The sequence below is a fragment of the Eubalaena glacialis genome, chromosome 12 (genome assembly GCF_028564815.1).
Source record: "Eubalaena glacialis isolate mEubGla1 chromosome 12, mEubGla1.1.hap2.+ XY, whole genome shotgun sequence".
Lineage (NCBI taxonomy): Eukaryota > Metazoa > Chordata > Mammalia > Artiodactyla > Balaenidae > Eubalaena > Eubalaena glacialis.
The window spans coordinates 21335959-21357153 of record NC_083727.1 but is presented as its reverse complement, the minus strand read 5'-3'; the positions used below and the strand labels follow the sequence as shown (position 1 = coordinate 21357153).

The window sequence follows — 21195 nt, the reverse complement described above, 5'->3', positions numbered from 1 at the left end:
TGTGTGGCCAGTTTGGTTTGCTTTTGACATTTTACTCTTAACCAATTGAGGCTATGCTTGATTTTTGGCCTAGTCATTATGCCTTCCTCCTATAAACTCTAAAATTAACAATAGTAATTAAATTATATAAAAGTAAATTTATCATAAAATTTATATTATCCTTTTTTTTTCAATTCTGCATAAAGATTCTGTGTTTCCTTCTAACCCTACCTCAACATCAGTGCACCACTGTACCCAATGTCATGGCATTGACAGAACTCCAGGGGATGCCCTTCACATCCTGGTTTATGAGAACGGAGCTGGGCAGAGCAGTTCAAGCAGTTCTGTAATAGCTCCATAGCATCAAATACCCACAGCTCTTTTAATTTTTTGAGATAAAAATATAAAATATAAAATCACCATTTTAACCATTTCAAGTTGTAATCCTGTAATCCATCCCCTGTCTTTCTGTAAATTAGAAATTAGGTCTAGAGGCATGATTAGATTAATGTTAACACGAATTCCTTATCAGGTATAGGATTTTCAGAAATTTTCTCTCATTCTGTGGACTGTCTTTTCACTCTCTTGATGGTACCTTTGATGCCCAAAAGTAATTTGATGAAGTCCAATTTACTTATTTTTTCATTTGTTGCCTAGCTTTTGATGTCAAATACTCCAGTATCTTGAAGTCTTTCCCCTGTGTTTTTTATTCTAACAGTTTTTATAGTTTTAGCTCTTATATTTAGATCTTTGATCCAGGTAATTTTTGAATGTGGTATAAAGTAAGATCATTGGAAGTTGGATATCTAGTTTTACATGTGGTACCTTTCTCAGCACTATTTGTTGAAAAGACTGTGCCTTCCCCATTGAAAAGTCTTGGCACTCTTATCAAAAGTCAATTGGCTATATATGTGAAGGCTTATTTCTAGGCTCTTTATTCTATTCCATTTTTCTGTATGTCTGTCCTTATACCAGTACCACACTGTTTTGATTACTATAGCTTTGTGGCATGTTTTGAAATCAGGAAGTGGAGAGTCTTTTAAGATTATTTTGGCTATTTAGAAACTTTGAGATTCCATATGAATTTTTAGGATGGGTTTTTTTTTCTATTTCTGAAAATGCCGTTGAGTTTTGATAGGGATTGCATTAAATCTGTACATCACTTTGGGTGTAGTTGTCATCTTAACAATATTGTCTTCCAGTCCGTGAACATGGAATGTCTTTCCATTCATTTATGTCCTCTTTAATTTCTTTCAGCAGTGCTTTGTAGTTTTCAGTGTATGAGTCTTGCCTCTGGTTAAATTTATTTCTAAGTATTTTATTCTTTTGATGTTATTGTAAATGGAATTGTTGACTTTCTTTTCAGAGTGTTAGTGTATAGACGTACAGGCAATTTTTGTGAGTTGATTTTGTCCTGCAATTTTGCTGAATTTTGCTTATTAGCTCTAACAGTTGGTTTCTGGTGTGGAATCTTTAGGGTTTTCTACATATTTGATTATGTCATTTGTGAACAGAGATAATTTTACCTATTTGTATGCCTTTTATTTCTTTTTTGTGTCTAAACCTTCTGGCTAGAACTTCCAATACCATGTTAAATAGCATTGGTGAAAGCAGACATCCTTGTCTTGCTTTCCATTGAGTATAATGTTAGCTGAGGGTTATAAATGACTATTTAAAGTGTAAGTAATAACATATTATGGGTATTATAACATTTGGAAGTGATATGTATGAAAATAATAGGATAAGGTTGAGTGAGGAAAATGCATGTATATTGTTGAAAGGTTCTTATGGTATACATGAATAGGTATAACATTGTTTGAAGGTAAAGTATTATATCATAAAGATCCCTATTAATAAGCCCTGGAGTAAACATTCAAAAATATTGATGTATAGCTAATAAGACAATACATAGACTGGAGATAAAATGGAAAAAAATTCAATCTAAAAAAAGACAGGAAAAGAGGAAAAAAGGAACAAAGACCCGGTAGGATAAAAATAAATAGCAAGATGATAGATTTAAACCTAACCATATGGACAATTGCATATAAATGACCTAAACACTTAGGATAAAATGCAGAGATTGTCAAACTGAATAATAAAGCAATGTCCAATTATATGCTTTCCACAAGAAACACACCTTAAATATAAAGACACAAATAAGCAAGCCAGGCAGGTGACAAAATGAGGTGAGCCAGGTGGGCCTAGAGAGGCTACATCCTCCCTAAGGGACAGCTGCTCCTGCCTTAGCACACGGCTGCCTCAAAGGAACGCACACCCAAGGTTGCTGGGTCTGATTTCTCAAAGGATGACAGAAATGCAGACTTCCTTATTTATAAATATCAGAAACTCAATTTTTTAGAAACTTCAGGTTTCAGTCTCTGAGATTAGAAGTCAGGAGGTCATTTTACTTGGAGGGGTGGGGACAACTAGGAGGCGACTCAAGGGGGATTGGTGGGAACTCTCTGTGTCTTGATCTGGGCTAGTTTCATGGGTGTGCACAGTTTGTGAACATTTCATGGAGCCATACACTTATGATTTGTGCTTTTCCTCTGGATAAAAAGAGAAATAAATACCAGCAATGTCTGAACAATTGTAGATTGACATGTTAAAAGCACAGGAAAAGACAGATATGCATTCAAATAATAATCATAAAACTGAAGTAGCTAATACTAATATCAGGAAAAGTAAACTTCAGGGCAAGTATTATTAACAGAGATAATAATTAAAAAGATATATTCATCAAGAAGACCTATCAGTCTGAAATGCTTGTAACATTTTGACCCAATTGACATCTATAGCTATAGTGTGATGCACAGCAACAGCAGAATATAATTGTTATCAAGTACACATGTAATGTTCAACCAAGATAGGCCATGTGCAGGAGCACAAAGTGGGTCTTAATAAATGTAAAAGGACTGAAATCATACAGACTATGTTATTTGACCACAACAGAATTAAATTAGAAATTAATGATGAAAATATATCTAGAAGACTCCTGAATATTTGGAAATAAATCATTTCTAAATACCTCATGGATCTAAGAAGAAAGAACAAGAAAAATTAGAAAATATTTTGAACTGAATGGTAATGAAAACATATCAAAATTTGTGGGATTCAGCTAAAGCAGTGCTTAGAGGGAAGTTTATAGCTTTAAATGCTTATATTAGAAAAGAAAAAAGGTTTAAATCAATTGCCTTAAACTTCCTCTTTAAAAAGTTAGAAAAAGAAGAACAAATTACACCTAAATTAAGTAGAAGGAAGAAAATAGTAAATGTAATTCATCATATTAACAAAATATTTTTTAAAGCATATGATCATCTCAGTAGCTACAGGAAAAAAGCCTGTGAGAAAATGTAATACCCATACATGTTTAAAAAAGAAAACTCTTAGAAGGGTAGAAATAGAAGGGAACTTCCTTTTAATAAAGGACATCTCTGAAAAATCTACAGCTAATATCACACTTAATGGTGAAAAGCTGAACAGTTTCCCACTGAATTCAAGAAAAAAGCAAGGATGTCCTTTCTGACCACTTCTAGTTAACACTGTACTGGACATAGTACCCAGTGTAATAAGAAAAAATTATATATTTTATACACACACACATACATACATACACATAAATTTAAAGGTTGGAGAGGAAGAAGTAAAACTATCCTTATTCACAGACAACATGATCATGAATGAGTAAATGTAGAAAATCTTAGGAAATTACAAAAAAAGCTACTGAAATTAAAAGTTCATTTAACAAGCTTTCAGGTTATAAGGTCAATATACACAAGTGAATTGTATTTCTATATACTAGGCATAAACAATTGAAAAAATGAAATGAAAAATGCCATTACAATCATGTAAAAAACATGAAATACTTAGGCATATATTTAACAAAATATGTGTAAGACTTTTAAAATGAAAACCACAACACATTGCTTAGAGAAATTAAAGAGGACTAAAATAGATGGAGAGATTTACCATTTTCATGGTTTGGAAGACTCATGCATTATGTTATGATGTCAGTTCTCCCCACATTGATCTATGGACTCAAAGTAATTCCAATGAAGATCCCTGCAAGTTTTCTTTGCCAAGTAGGAATTGACCAGCTGATTCTAAAATTACACAGAAATTCAAAGGATCTTGAATAGCCAGGATAGTTTTGATAAAAGAATAAAATTGGAGGACTTACACTACCTGATGTCAAGACCTACTGTAATGTTACAGTAATCATGACAATTTGGTATTAGTATATCAATTGAACAGAAAAGAGAATCTAAATATAGATCTCCCCCCAATCTATGGGCAGTTGATTTTTAACAAAAGTACTTCAACATGGGAAAGGATAGTCTTATACTATACACAAAAATTAATTCAAAATGAATCATTGACCTATAAAGTGCTACAACTATAAGATTTCTAGAAAAACCAAACATCTTTGATCTAAGAGTCAACAAAGATTTTTTAAGCAGGACACAAAATGCAGCAACAGGTTTTTAAAAAGGAAGTTGATAAATTGGGCTTCACCAAAATTAAAAACATTAGTTTTGAGAGACACCATTAGGAGAATGCAAAGGCAAGGTACAGGATAAGAAAATATTTATAATACATGTATCTGATGAAAGTCAAATATCAAGAATATATAAAGAAGTCTTATAACTCAATAATAAGACAACAACCCAATAAGGAAAAGGCAAGAGATGTATTTGAACAGAACATCACAAAATAATGGTCAATAAGCATGTGAAAAGATACTCAACATCATTTTCATCAGGGAAATGTAAATTAAAACCACAGTGAGATACCACTACACACCCACTTGAATGGCTAAAATAAAAAACTGACAATACAAGTGATGGTTAAGACATGGAACAACTGGAACTCTCATACGCTGCTGCTGCTGCTGGGAGTCTAAAATAGTACAGCCACTTTGGTATTTTCTTAAGTTAAACATACACTTACCTATGCAGTGATTCCACTCCTAGGTGTTTGTGCAAAAAAATGGAAAACATGTCCTTAAAAAAGACTTACATATTAATGTTTATAGCAGCTCCATTTAAGTAGCATAAACTGAACATGACCATCAACAAGTGGGTGGATAAACAAACTGTGGAATATTTACAAAATGGAATACAACTGAACAGGAAGAAGAAAGTGCAACTATACATGCAGCACACCATGGATGCTGTCTTGTAATAAGATACAGAATAGGTAAAACTTACCTTTAGTGACAGGAAAATAGATCTTTGGTTGCTTGAGTCTGGGTTTGGGGGAATTATTGACTGAAAAGGGGTGTGAAGGAACTTTTGGAGGTAATAGACTTGTTTCATATTTTAGTTGGGGTGGTTACACAAATGTATGTATTTGTCAAAACTTTTCAAACTGTACACTTAAAATAGGTACATTTTAATGCACGTAAATTATTCCTCAAAGTTCATTCTAAAAAGTATAAAAAGGGAATTCTCTGGTGGTCCAGCGGTTAGGACTCCACACTTAAACTGCCGAGGGCGCGGGTTTGATCCCTAGTTGGGGAACTAAGATCCCGCAAGCCAAGGGTCGCAGCCAAAAAATAAATAAAATAAAAAGTAAAACAAACAAACAAAACCAAAGTGTAATACTATAAAAATCATCCGAAAAATAAATCATTTGAACTTCAGTACCAGAAAATACTCTTAATAATTGCTTCATTTTTGCTAGGTGCTTATGAAAATTAACTTGAAATCATGTGTTGTCTTAAGATGTTCCATAGAAAGATCTATGGCTGTGATTTTGATAATACTTTGGCAACAAGCTTTGTATAATAAAAGCATCTTTTATGAGAACTACTTCATTTTAATAGCAGAAGCTGCAGGGTTGATGGCTACCTTCTAGTTCTTTAGTTGAATAGTGAAACCATGTCAGATGGTCTGCTGTGTGAATTTCTCTTATTTCCACATTGGATTTAAAATGTGGGGATTATTGTTTCTTTAAAATAAATAATTCCCTTTGTAAGGCCTCATCAAGTGTACAGTTTATTTTTCTGCCCTTTACATTTTTATGCTAAAATACAGTTTTATAATTAAATTCTTCCCTATGCCCTTATTATAATTCTATGCACCAAGCAAAATGATTACCTCCAATAGCACATTTTCATTACTATTCAATTATTTTGATTGTGCAGGGATTTTATATTAGCCCATATATTCTCCAGCTTAAATACTTAGAAAATTTATACAGATATTACTAGTGTTATTAATCATATGGCCTAGTATGTATGAGTTTGCAAGTAATTTCCATTTTTTTTCCAGCATGATTCCTTATTTCATGGCTCAGTTTTTGTGACGTGCGTATATTTATTCTAATTCTTACTGACTTAAGTAAGTTTGCCAATCATTCAACTTTCCAGGATTATATGACAGTTTATGAGGGCAGTGATACAGAATATTTACAGTTGGGATTTTCAGTGGTCCTGGGACATTTGGTCCACGCTTCACAGGGCTATGTAGACGTGGGTACTCAACAAAGTGCTTGCATTTTTAAATGATGCTTGTTTTTCTACTTTAATCTTTTATGAGATATGGAATAAGACATTAAAAATCATTATCAGGAATCCCCTGGTGGTCCAGTGGTTAAGACTCCAAGCTTCCACTGCAGGGGGCACGGGCTCTATCCCTGGTCAGGGAACTAGGATCCTGCATGCTGCACGGTGTGGCAAAAAATAAATAAATAAATAAATAAGTTAGTTATAAATCATTATCTATTGAAATAGATAGCACATAGTGATTTTTATGACATCATTATTGATAGAGGAAGAGGTGACTCAGATTGAGACGAGGGCCGAACGTGTAGCTCAGTCATGCTGTGTTCAAATTATTGTTGCAAGAAAAGAGTTTTTGCGTTCTCAGTATATTTGACGTTCTCTTCCTCTGCCCCTTCAGTCTGGCCTTCATGTTCCTCCTGTGGACTCCTGGAGGACCTAGTGCTTCCTCCTTTCAAAGCTTATTCCCCGGAGTGGTAATTGTCTGCTTCTTTACCTATGCCTCTAGTCGTCTCTGAGATCTTTTTTTTTTTTTTTTTTTTAAAGTTTTAGTAATTGTTTGTTTGTTTGTTTCCTTTTAATTAATTAATTTATTTATTTTTGGCTGTGTTGGGTCTTCGTTTCTGTGCGAGGGCTTTCTCTAGTTGTGGCAAGCGGGGGCCACTCTTCATCGCGGTGCGCGGGCCTCTCACTATCGCGGCCTCTCTTGTTGCGGAGCACAGGCTCCAGACGCGCAGGCTGAGTAGTTGTGGCTCACGGGCCTAGTTGCTCCGTGGCATGTGGGATCTTCCCAGACCAGGGCTCGAACCCGTGTCCCCTGCATTAGCAGGCAGATTCTCAACCACTGCGCCACCAGGGAAGCCCCGTCTCTGAGATCTTTGTCAGCAGGGAAATACTACACTTCAACTTGGTTTCCTCCACAGTGGCATATAGTGCCAAACACACAGAAGGGTGCAATGAATGAATGAACAAGTGGGATTAAGGAAGCAATACAGTCACTGCCATAGTCACTGTCTTTGCCCAAACTGAGTCTGGTTTATGGTAGCAGCATTTCTGATATAAACCTTGACTTTTCAGCTGGTAAAACTAAAGAAATAACCCCTGAACCACGAACCCAGTTCTAGATGTTTTTCTACACCATCGTAAATGAGTTCTGCATGATAATGGCACTTTCTATTTTACTTTTCATAAGCAGTTTGTTTCCTGTTTGATAGTTGGAACACAACCTGGATGGGCCTGTTTCCTGATAGTTACAGCATGTTCTACCCACCCACTGTACCAGGCCCTACTGTGGATTATCATAGTTAACTTTCATAACAACTCAATGATACAGGTGATATGTAGGTACTGGGGAAATTGAAGCTTAAGGAGGTTCAGAAACGTGCCAAGTTCACACACATAGTAGGTGAAGAGCTCAGCCTCAAAACCAGTCAGGCAGGCTGAAGAGCCTTCACCATTTCTATTTTATTTTGTTCTATTTTATTTTGTCCTGTTTTATTTTGTTCAAGGAATTTGTCACCATGGGAAAATTTTGTTTCTGTATTAGAATGCTTAGTCCTTGATTACAGAGACATTGTATCCCCAAGTTGCTTGGAGCATAATAGGTGTTCAGTAAGTACGGAATTAATGATGAAGTAATGCCTTCCAGAGTGTGCAATAAACTGTTAGGTTAAGTGCTAACCATTTCTTTCATTCCAATTTCTTACATATTCCAATTCTTTCATTTTATGAGTATTCATTTTAGGAAATGATTTGTTCAAGTAGAAAACTCCCCAAACTGCTTTAAAAGATGTCTTCAAAAAACTCTTAGCTTTGAAGACATCACTGCCTTAAATACCCATTCACACATGTAGGAATTTTGACTCTATACTAAACCAAACTTCCATACAGAGTTTAAGGTGGTGCTGTCTCAGGTCCTTCCTGGGGAGAGAGGTAGTTATTCTTTTATGTCGCACCATATCCACTTTGTCATCCCTTCAAGGCGCCTAAAGCAAAACAACACAACACAACCCCCGTGGTCCCCCTTGCTTTGGAGGAGGAGGCTCCAGCCTGGCTTTGGAACATGTGAGCATCTCCACGTTCTGAGAAGACCTTGGATCTTTCTCACTTCTCCTTTCTCCCACTGTCTAGTAATTGCAAATGAGACAAATTGAGACCAGTGGGTATTCCCCAGAACCTCAGAGGACCCCGTGCCCCCAGGGCTGCCAGAGAGGTTCTAGCGCTGGAAGCTCTTCCCTTTTCTGTTTTGGAACCCTCACCTGTTCCCTTTTCCTAACCCCCTTACTGAACATATTAATTGCCTCCTCACTTAGGAGTTCAGTGGGAAAATCTAGCCACTGCAGAAGGAGTGTGACATTGGTTTCAAATCCCATCCCCCAAACCCACATTTTGAAACATCTTACTCCCTCTGTAGCTCCATAACTTTTGTATAAACTTCTGTCCCACTCGGTACCACAACTTGGGGTTTTGAATCTTCTGTGCCCTTCAGTCATCAATATCAATATTCTGTGATTCTAGGACTCCTTTCTTTACATAATCGTCCACTAAATAATTCATTTAATTGGGAAGTTCCTAAGTATATATAATTAATCTATTTTCTGAAAAACACCGTAGCATGTAAACATTTTAAGGGAACACTCTTAATTGAAATAAGTGCATAGGTAGAAAAAATTTACCCCACCTTGTCCTTGACTTGAGCCCATGCATGTCTCCCCCTCTGGAATAGGCTGTCTCAAACCAGAGTTTGGTACCTCTCTTTCATGTTGGAGCAGAGTTCATATTCTATTTACTTCATTTCATATAGTCCCTTCCAGAGTTGTTTTTGAAATGTTAATTGCCTTTTTGTTATCTTTACATTCAGATTATATTCAACATCCATATTGTATGAGGAGATTTAATGAAACCACAGCCAATCGGCACATTAATTTCTGCAAGGATCAATCTTCTCGCCGAGTCTTTGATCCAGCCCAGGCAGCAGCCAAATTGGCATCCAGGGTACAGGTGAATATCTCTCCCCAAGTGCTGGCTCTTGTGCCCTTACATGCCTAGGGAAAGCAGGTAGAATTTGCTAGGGAACCTAAATTACCCATCCTGAGAAGTGTAAGGATCAAGATAGCCAGTTACTGTCACTCATCTTCATGGGACTTGGCTTCTTTTTGAGGGCTGCTTTCCAGCTAACAGCACCTTTGGGTGTTGTAGAAAAAAATTTTCTACAGTGTTTGAAGCTTCTTAGGTTGAAGACATAGATGTATAAGTAGTGTTTCTATAGTATTATGGTAAAATTCTAACCAATGGTGGTTATCAGCCTTAACCACCTCAAAAAGAATCTTGAACCTGAGGTGAAACTGGCCTAAGTGGGGGAAGCTGTCACAAGGAGGCCTTGTTCTACAGGTCATGTGTTTGCTCTGTGGAGAGGGGTCTTCACCCTATTCAAAGCCACAGAGTCAGCAATTTAAAGTAAATGGATAAAACAGCTGTTATAAATAGGTACAAATAAGTAAAATAACACTGGACCAGGAAGACAATAGATTTATAAAAACAACACTGGAGAGAGCAGACAGCTCCATGTACATCAAAGGTGCCGGGGACATAGCTTACAGCATACCATGAAAACCATTAGTTTCATAAACATGGCTTAGATACCAAGAAAAGATTAAATTGTTCTGAATACTTAACAGTATGAAGCATGTTTAGAAAGATTTCCATGATATCCAGTATGTAATAGGGATGGGACCCTCTCTAACGATAGCACACCCCACAGACTATGGACCTGAGCTCTAGCTCAACATATACTAGACAGTTACTGAATATCTGTGCTGAAGCAGCCTCTGTGCCAAGTGCTGGCTGACCAAAGATTTGTGATTCGGAGGAGGAGGTGGCCTTGGAAACAATGCAGTAGGAAAGTGTAGTGGTTGGCATATATAGGAGCGAGATGGAGGCAGAGGCCACTTGTGATTCAGCAAAGGCTTCAAAGAGGAGCAGATACTTTCTGCAAAATAACAAATGGGTTTACCAGTCTAGATTCGAAGTTGGGAAGGACATTGTGCACAAAGTGTCCAGCTCGTGACCTGAGGAGCCCGCCATGTGGAGCAAAGCCTAGAGTGCCTGTTGGTGAGTGACGGGATGGGACAGTCAATGTGAGCGTCAGAGCCACAAGGGCTTTAAGCCAAGCTGGCTCAGAGAGGAGGAAAAAGGGGATTAAGTGAATAGGTGCCCTAAATCTGAGGCCAACCAGCCTGAGGGCCTGGAAGCAGGAATTGAAAGTTCCCTGGAACCCAGGAAGTCCTCCTGTCCATCTTTCCGTCTTGTCTCTTCTTCCTACTCTGCTGCTGCTTTCTCTCCTCCCTGCAGACTGACCTTCTCAGCTTTTCTGTCCAACCATCCATCACTGGCCTCATGTGTCATTCTGTATGCAGTGTAGACTGGTCACATAGTGCAGATTGGAGTGACATGGAATTGGTTTTTTAGAAAGATCACCCTTGCAGTTAGTGTTCAAGATGGTTTGGCGAGAGACCAGTTAGAAGCCACACAACAGGAAAAGAAAATGAGGGCTCAGAGTAAGAGGACTAATGGGGTGTGTGTGTGTGGAGGAGCGGGTAGATTTAAGAAATAGTTGTTGGGACGGAGAAGCTGATCAAATATAAGGTAAAAGAGGATCAGGGTTGGCAAAAAGGTTTTTAGCTCCAGAGCCTGGCAGATAATACCACACATCTAGATAAAGGAACACAGGAGGCAGGAGATAGGTGTGTTGGTGGGGCAGGCAGGGTGGTTATGATAAATATAGTTGTAGAGATTCAATCTTTACACCTGAAATATCATGGGAAGCAGCGCAATGTAGAAAGAGCCCAGATTTTTCAGTCAGTAGTCAGGGTTTGACTTTCAGTTTTATATTATCTACAGGTAAACTTGGAAAAGTTACTTAAATTCTTTGAGGCTCACTTTAACATGTGTCTTGCCGAGCTGTTGGGAGGATTATAGGTAATACCAGTACGGTGCCTTGCACACAGGGTGCCCCGGCCTTTTCCTCTTTCCACATTGCCCCGCCCTCCTTCCCCTCTCTCGTGGTCTTTTCCTATAGTGGGAGAGGCACCACAATTGGGGGGGGGGAATATGACTGCTTTGGACTTGACTTCAACTTAGTTTTGGAAAAAGGACAACTCTACCTATACTTCCTAAAGCAGTAAAGGGTGCGTTATGTTTCTTGGAACGATTCTTCTAACCAGTCCACAGAGTTAGTGGGCGTCAGGGGGCCCAAGGGGAGCAGAGGGAAGCAGCGGACGGAAGCGCTTTTTATTCCTGAAGAAGGAGGCCAGCTGGCTGTCCTGAGTGCAGCCAGTGACTTGGCCCTGTTCCTCTCCTTGTTTTCCAGAGCTAAGTGGTGATTGGGAACACACAAGAAAAATTGCTTGCTTTCTGCATTGCTTGCTTTCTGAGTAAACTCGCTGTAGAGTGTATTTGAACAGCAGCGCTGTTTCCCTTATGCCAGCTTCACCACTCTGGGGCCCTGCCTAATAGTGGAGCTTATTCAGAAGGAGAACAAAAAGGGAGGTGGTGTTTCAGTTTTGAAGGGCTGTTAACAGCACAGCTGAAATGTGTTTCTATTTTAAACATAATCGAGTATAAAAATGTGTTATACCCTTAACCGAAAGAGACCAATATGGACCTCTGAAAATAGCTTTCTTTGTGTGGCTGGGGATGAGCTGCCTGCTCTAGCCTCCTAGCTATCCTCGCCCAAGTGAGGAGTCTCACTTGGAGGAACAGGTTATCTTTATACTGGAGTTGCCATGGAGATGTGGAGGGATCAGTAGTGAGGTAGAGAGGAGTGCACAGAGGAGCTCCCAAGGAACCTCTCGGTCCTTCTTCTGTGTGAATGTGGCTCTTGGGCTACTGCTGCTCAGCAGGGAGGGGAGCGGCATGGAGACGTTGGAATTCCATGTTTAAAACACTTGCTGCCTGCCAGTGTCTGTTTTTCTTCTCTGTTCATGTATTTAAAAACAAAATCATCTTCAAGTGTAATGAAAAACTAAAATGTTCCGTAACTATCCTTATTGACATTAAGTGATTTCTTATGTCTCCATACAACTAATTTTACAGGATTAACATATCACCACTCCACCGAGGGCTTGATTATGGAATGAAAGCTCTAAAACATGGTTTTGAGCCCCAGCAGGGAGGACAGGAATGAGGCTACTAAGGTGCAGGGTGTGCGTGTCCCCCTCCCCCGGGTGTCGCAGGTCCCGGACATGGCTCCAGCCTGCTGCTGGTGAAGGGGAGGCAGCTTTACATCCTGTGTGCTACCTGAGGTGACAGAACTCGTCCCCTCTGCCCCCTCTCTCTCTGTCTCTCTGTCTTTCTGTCTCTCTCTCTCTCTCTCTGTAGGGTAGGGTTCAGATGAGTCCAGAAAAAGGAACAACTGTAACCAGTGCTGTGGGAGCTCTGCTGCAGAACAGGGCCCTGGAGGCCGGTGTGGTCCCAACCAGGCCAGGTGAGTTGGAGTGAGCATCTCAACTATCGAATGACAGAGTCAGAGGGGGCCACTGTTGGCTTTGGGATTTGCTGGCAGTCAGCAAAAGCTATGACATCCAAAGTTGCTTTGGGATATAAAGATATGTGGGTTTGTTTGAGGTTAAAACTTATTTGCCAAGAAAGGATATTTCCTAATTTACCAGGATTAGACAACTCTGACAATGTACAAGGTCAGATCTGATTACAACAGCGGGGTCTAGAACCAATGTTCTCTGTTCTGGTAAAATTAAAAAGAGATTAAGGATGGGAGATGGCAGTGTGCCAGGTTTTGTGTTGAAAATAAGGGAAGAAGATGAAATCACTGTCTCAGAGAGATATCCATACTCCCATGTTCATTACAGCATTTTTCAAATAGCCAAGATATAGAAACAACTGACGTGTCCGTTGATGGATGAATGGATAAAGATGGGGTATATATTATTCAGCAATAAAAAGAAAAGGAAATCCTTCCATTTTCGACAACACGGATAAACCTGGAGGGCATTATGCTAAGTGAAGTAAGTCGGAGAGAAGGAGGACAAATACTGTATGCCCTCACTTATGTGTGGAACCTTAAAAAGTTAAACTCGTAAAAACAGAGAATAGAATGGTGGTTGCCATGGGTGGAGGGTAGGGTGGGAGAAATGGGGAGATGTTGGTCAAAGGGTACAAACTTCCAGTAATAAGATGAATAAGTTCTGGGGATCTGAAGTACAGCATGGTGACTCTAGTTAACAGTACTGTATTATACACTTAAAAACTGCTAAGAGAGTAGATCTTAAATGTTCTTACCACATACACACTAAAGTAACTATGTGAGGTGAGGGGTGTGTTAACTAACCTTATTGTGATCATTTTGCAATATATACATGTATCAGTTATCATATTGTACACCTTACACTTATACATATATTCAATTAGATCTCAGTAAGGCTGGAAAAAAAGAAAAAAGGGAAGAATTTCCTCCCTAGAATGAAATAATTTCTTCAAAGTAGCGGAAAGGTATGACCACCATTATAGTACTTACTATATGCTTGACCCATTTCATTTAATCCTCGCAATAGTCCTCCAAATGTTTTAATCTATGGAAAAGGAAACTGAGGCTCAGTTAAGGCACACAACTGGTAAACAGCAGAGCTGGATTAGATATCTACTGTGCTTTCTCTCTTCATTGAGCTGCATTAGTAGTAATGGGCATTCTTCTTTATGATCAGCATGTACTGTGAAGGCAGTATGAATTAATTCGTGATCATATTGGCCCATCTGGTCACAAGTCTTATTTTGAAGGTATTATCAGAACCAGAATAAGAAGTGCCAGTTTCACAGTCAAAGTAATAATAGCAGTAGAAATTTTTATCATTAGTTTTTAAATTCCTCATGAGTTGCTTATCATGGGTTTAAAAATTGAATTAATATTTTAAAAATTTCCCCACAGCCATCTAAACTCAAATCATTAGTTTTTTCCTGATCTGTAAAAACTTAACAATGGGGTAGGTTTTAGTTTTCACTTAGAACAAAAATAATTCAAATTATATATGTGTTCTTTTGGTAAAACTTCCACTAACAAGCTTTTTTCTAAAGTGTAACAATTAGTGTCCTTCAGAAAAGACAGTTTCTTTCTACTGTGGCTTCTTTTCTTATTTTTTCAACGAACATATTATAATGCTTCCCTTCCAGTGGAAAACATCCCTTTGATTTTGAGGTTGAAGCTTATTTGCCAAGAGGGAATATTTCTTAATTCATCGGGATTAGACAACTCTGACAGTGCGCCAAGTCAAATCTGAGTACAGCCTCGGAGTCCAGGATTTGCATTCCCTGCTCTAGTAAACCTGGAAAGAGACTGGGAATCGGGGGAGACAGGCGTAGTGTTGAAAATAGGGGAAGAGTTTCCTTCCGTGAACTAAATAATTTCTTTAAAGCAGCAGCAAGGCACCAGTGGAAAGGTCCTGAATTAGGGCTTAGCAGTCCCGTGTCCCAGTATGTGGCATTAAGCGGGACGCTACAAAGACACCATTCTGATACACTAGGAGACAGGAGTAGGCCAGCAGATCTAAGCAAAATGGTATTATATTTGTTCTTGACTAGTTAACGGTGGTTTATAGCTACTGTGATGTTGCTAAGTAAAAGGCAGAGTCCGGCAGGGCCCACACTGGGTTCTGTGCCACCACCTGACCTCGCCGTCCACTGTTTCCTCTCAGTCCTGCTCACTCCTGGCTCAGGGCCTTTGCACGGGCTGCCCCTCTGCTGAAAACCAGAACCCTCCCTCACTGATCTGCACTGCTGTCTCCCTCCCTCCCCCCCTCCCTCCCTCCAGTTCTCTGCTGAGTGTCCTCTTCCCGGTGCGCCTCGCCCACACCCTCTGTATTTAGAAGTGATCAAGGCCTCCATAATTCGCTTTGTAGTTTTTCAAAATGGCATGCATCATCATCTAATATTCATTACAGGTTTGTTTATCTCCTTCCTGTCCCCCCACCCCCAGAAAAAGGGATGTAAGTTTCAAGAAGGCAGGGATCTCTCTGCTTGGTCTATTTTGTATTGTGCTGCTGTATCCCTAGCTGTTAGAATTGTTTACGGCAGTTATGAAGTGCTCAGTAAATACTTTTTGAATGAAATATGTTGGAGAAAAGTGGGTATCTTGAGTCTATAATTTCTCACTTAGATTACTGGCATATGATAGAATTGTCCTGTTAATTAGCTTTAAGAGGTAGCTTTTTATTTTATTTCAGGCTTAAGATGCTTTTTCAATTTAATTTCTATTCTTTCCTGTGGCCTCACCTGTTTACATTTAAAATTAAAATTGTCAGGGTTAGTGTGCCTTTAAATTAGTCACATTTCGTTCGGAGCCATTCTGGGGAGGGAGCAGAAGTCTACTGGCGGGAGGTTGATTTTCAAAACTCTTTACGGCTTGGAGAGAAGCACTGAGTCCCTCTCACTAATGTAAACAGGCCCTTATGTGAATCAGATTCACATTTGCTGGCCATTGTTTTTGTTCTGGTCAGTATTAATCTATTTGTAATATGAGGGTCTTTTAAAAATTGTTGTTGATCTTGCTATTTCTAGATTGCCAGTCGATAGTTAGGCTACTTGGTGTCACTCGCCTTCCACATAAATCCTTTACTGTCTTCATCTAGCTGGTAGTTAGCCCTCTAAAACTCTGGCTATCATTCTTCAACTCTCTTGAGTAAAATAAGCATATAGAATCTCTCATTTATAACATTTTGTTCTGAATTCACAGTCAGGGGAAATGTGTGTCAGGCACAATCCTTATCCATCCCAGAGTCTTCTAAGAAGTTATGTATGTACAGGAAAATCTCTGCCCAAGAGAACATGTGACGTTACATGAAGTTGATACACAGCTGCCATGGATGTTCAAAAGGATTCATTCACTCAGCACATAGTTATTGTGTATGGCTGTTTCTTATACCCATGGATTCTTTAAAAAGTCTAGGAGGAGAGGCAGTCAATAATTATTATATCTAATATTTAACAGTGGGATATAAAAGTCCTAAGGGAATCAAGAGATCAACTTTGCTGAGGAGGCTTTATGGAGGAGGTGACATTCTGAGAGAGAGGAAGCTTCATAGAGGTAGAAGCATTTGGGATGAGCTTTCAGGATGAGCTACATTTTTTTTTTAGCTCAGCCTCAGTTTCTTTGTTTTGTTTTGTTTTTAATTTATTAATTGTGCTGGGTCTTAGTTGTGGCAGGCGGGCTCCTTAGTTGTGGCTTGCCGGCTCCTTAGTTGCAGCTCGCCAGCTCCTTAGGTGAGGCATGTGGTCTCCTTAGTGTGGCATGCGAACTCTTAGTTGCAGCATGCATGTGGGATCTAGTTCCCTGACCAGGGATTGAACCCAGGCCCCCTGCATTGGGAGCACGGAGTCTTTTTTTTTTTTCTCTTACTATTTTTTTTTTTAACATCTTTATTGGAGTATAATTGCTTTACAATGGTGTGTTAGTTTCTGCCTTATAACAAAGTGAATCAGCTATAGATATACATATATCCCCATATCTCCTCCCTCTTGCATCTCCCTCCCACACTCCCTATCCCACCCCTCTAGGTGGTCACAAAGCACCAAGCTGATCTCCCTTTGCTATGTGGCTGCTTCCCACTAGCTATCTGTTTTACATTTGGTAGTATATGTAAGTCCATGCCACTCTCTCACTTCGTCCTAGCTTACCCTTCCCCCTCCCCGTGTCCTCAAGTCCATTCTCTATGTCTGCATCTTTATTCCTGTCCTGCCCCTAGGTTCTTCATAACCATTTTTTTTTTAGATTCCATATATATGTGTTAGCATACAGTATTTATTTTTCTCTTTCTGACTTACTTCACTCTGTATGACAGACTCTAGGTCCATCCACCTCACTACAAATAACTCAATTTCGTTTCTTTTTATGGCTGAATAATATTCCATTGTATATATGTGCCACATCTTCTTTATCCATTCATGGGAGCACGGAGTCTTATCCATTTCACCACCAGGGAAGTCCCAGGGTGAGCTAGGTTTTGACCAATGGAGAAAAGTTGCAGAAGCAATGAGCAAAGATATGGAAGTAAGAATGCAGAGGGCATACTCTGGAAACAAATGGCCCATTTGGCCAAAGCACGGAGAAGAACTGGGGTTAAAGTTAGAATGGAAGGCTGGCAGTAGAGCAAGGAGGGCTGTAAATGCTTGGCGAGATGTCCAGACTATATGTGATTAACGCCGATGCTGGTGTCACATCCCCAGGCCCGTGCATCTGTGTAAATTAGACTATTATGATGACCTAGAAACTTTTTGGTTCTAGACACTTTAAGTTAGTCTGCAAAAATGTCTCTTGAGAAGGAGCATTTTTTTTTAATTGCCGTGTAAGAAATTAATGCTTACTGTAGAAGATACTGGAAAATGGTATAAAGAAATGGTATAAAGAAAAAGTGTAAAGAAAATAAAAAACATCCATAATTCCACACCCTGTTAACATTGATATCTCTCTTCATTTTTTCTCTTTATACTCCTTTTTTGTTTTCCTTTTATCAAAGCTAGGATCATAGTCTGTGTACACATCCTGATTTTTTTCACTAACAAACTTTGAACATTTCCCTATGGCAAAGAGTTTCTTTAAAAACATAGTATCATATCACAAAAATACAGTGGAACTTGTTTATCTGTTTTCCTGACTTGAATAGGTAGGTTGTTTCTACTTTTTTGCTGTACTGAATATCTCCCTTCTTCATGGACAGTAGCCCATGCTTAGCTGTACACTCTTCTAAGCTCTTCATATATTAATCTTCATTAATCCTCAAAGTAACACAGGGGAGTAGACATATTATTCATATCCCTAGTTTACAGGTGAGGAAAGCACAGAGAGGAAAAGCAACTTGCACAAGTAATTTTTAATAGGAAATGGTAGAGCCAAGCAAATCTTTATCTACTTTGGGAAAACTGGGTCAAAAAATATAAAGATTAAGGAGATAATTATATAAACATATATTTATATATTATTATATATTACATTATTTAGTACATAGTATATACTAGTATATATTATATTTTATTTAGTAGGTATGTATTATTTAGTAGATACATGTTAGGAAATTGTTTTAGAAAAAGGTGTGGCTCTTCCTTCATTCTCACGAAGATTCTAATGTTCAGATGGAAACTGAGTTTATAGCCTAGTCAGCAAATATCTACATGGCTATTTTCTCAAGGGTTTTGATATAAGAGTGACAGATTTACAGGGAAGGTACCTCTGGGCAGCAGCTTCTCCAGCACCTTTATACAGAGAGACTAAGATCACTGTGAAAATGTAGTTCTGGGTCCTAGAGCTGCGTTGCTTCATATATTTAGTGAATTGCCTATAAAGTTTTGTTGGTGTAGGTTCTGCTTTGGTGTCTGGAGCCAGTGGATTTGATCAGGGTTATAAGCATCTTCCCTGCACTAGCCTCCCGTCCTTACCTAACCTAATTGCATAGCAAATGTAATGAGTATTGAAGGGTCAGTTGCTGATTCCTTGGAAAAAATAAAACTTGGAGATCTTTGGGTAATATGAACACTGAGTTCTTTCTATCCTGTGTTCTTTGATATTGATTCACAATTGCCTTGGGTTATTTGGTTATTCCCCCTTCGTAAAACACTGATTAGAAAGGAGGCCTCTAGGACAGAGAGCACTAATTCTTTTTTTTTTTTTTTTTTTTTTTTAATGATTTCCTTGAGAATCCCATCCCATACCATGTGGTCCTTTAAAACAGAGTATGGTATGGTATGCCTATATCCATAAACTCCTACATCTCCATACCTAGCAGTGCTGTTGGACACGAAGGAAAACAGTCCTGTTTGGGGATTGAGTCCATCACTGTGTAAATAACCCCTGGGAGGGAAGGCATCTCATGCTTCCATAAGGCTTATCAAACCCTTTCTAGCATGAAAGCAGGCAAAGAATTGTGAAGACATGAAATACTCAGGGTACATTTTGAAAGCCAGGGCAGTAGTGGGGAGAGGTATTGAGGGTCAGCTTGTATAAATGGTGGGCCACTGAGGTGGTGGTCCAAGGGCCCATCCACGGGTAAGTGAAGGCCTAGGGGTAGAGGAGAGAAGCCTCCTGAGACAGTTTCTGTTTTCCTTATTATTTGGCCCAGGATGGGGACTGAGAACTTGTCTATAGCTACAAAACTAAACAAAAGAAGAATAGAGATTTTTGAATCCAGTGTGAGGATTTCGTAATCATTCCTTTTTTCTGTTGTTGCTAATGTTTGCTTTTACATAATAACAAATCTGTTTATGTCTGCAAAGGATTAGCAGTGGACCCTGCTTCTGGAGCAAAATTCAGACAAGGATTTACTAAATCTTCTAAAAAAAGATTAACTCCTAGAGGCCAGGTAAGAAAAAAAAAAAATTAACCTCTAATCCAGGTGTTGCCGATCATCCAATGGGCAAGACAGTTAATGAGCCTTTAAGAGAACGAATCCATAGCAGGCCAATCAAAGAGGAATTTGGACAAATCCTGATTTGGGTTACTAAAATGTATGTTCTTGAAATTTACTCTTTCGTTAAACATACAGTTTGAAATGACACTCAGTTTTTGTTTCTTGGATTTAACAGGAAAGGGGAATGATTCTTCATTTTGTTTCTTGGATTTAACAGGAAAGGGGAATGATTTTTCATTTTGACCTGGAAGGTTACTGCCCTGTCCCTTTTTCCAAAGAAGGACAGTTCCCTGAGATTGACACTGAATAGGACTGCTATGAAGTTGGAGGCTTTTTGATATGTGAATTGTTAAAACAATTAAAAATTTAAAGAGGCCTATATTACTTAACATTCTCAATGTGGAAACAACGAAGTTCTAAAGTAAATGCCTTTTCTTTCTGCTTTCGGACTGGCTCCCTAAAAGTCCTCAGCCTGGATGGCTGTGTACCCAGGAAAGCCACCTAAGGGGAAGGAAGGGGGGGCATCTGTTTATATGCCCATGATTTCTCTTGAGACATCATGTAGAACAAGTAAAAACTAGCTTCAAATTTTCTTATCCACTCCCTTCAAAATTTTCCCCCCAAATCATTAAACAACACATCAACCTGTATGATAATGCTTGATTTAAAGATTCACTTGAAGCTTTTTTTTTTAAGTGGACATTTAGTAAGCTTTTAAAGAAAACGTTGCTTTGATATTAGAAACTTTTAGTGAAACAGTCTTTGGTGTACTAACATTATTGCTTTCTAGGAAAATCATTTTTTACCTAGCTTTATATAATAGCTGTGAAATCTCAGCTTTGTTATTTGCTTCTAATGAACACTGAACCATAATTAGTAACCACTCCTATTTTAAATGTCCATCTGTATACCATGTAGAATTGTCTCACATATACCAGTGTACACAGTTGGTTTTGGGGGAACACTACAGTGGAAGGAACAGGTTCCAGTAACCTTCCCACCCTGTGGAGAGGACGCTCTAAGTGGCCTCAGGCCGTTTATTTATCACGGCCAACTTGGAAGTCAACTGTTCATTTCACCATTGGTTTATGTAGCTCTGTTGGGAGGTGGTGTCTCTACTATTTTTTTCTCTTGGTCATCTTAAGGGTTAGTAAACTCTTTTTGTAGAGTCATTTATACTTAACTCATGCTTTTTAATCTAAGAATTTTTTTACCTTTTATTAAACTCGGAATTTTATTTAGGAGTAAGCCATTTTTTTCTGTCTAATTAGGAGAATACCAACCTACTCCCACCTGTGGTACAGCAAA

The 21195-nt window shown here is 38.7% G+C and overlaps 1 protein-coding gene across 1 annotated transcript in view; it reads left to right on the top strand.

Annotated features, from left to right (window-relative positions):
• Nucleotides 1-20197, top strand: part of ZC2HC1B (zinc finger C2HC-type containing 1B) — a 32297-nt gene extending 12100 nt beyond the window's left edge. The window contains exons 5-8 of the mRNA XM_061207194.1: nucleotides 9345-9484; nucleotides 12863-12968; nucleotides 19754-19839; nucleotides 20105-20197. Of these exons, the coding sequence (XP_061063177.1) occupies nucleotides 9345-9484; nucleotides 12863-12968; nucleotides 19754-19839; nucleotides 20105-20197 (425 nt within the window). The remainder of the gene's footprint in view (nucleotides 1-9344; nucleotides 9485-12862; nucleotides 12969-19753; nucleotides 19840-20104) is intronic.
• Nucleotides 20198-21195: the final 998 nt, after the last annotated feature.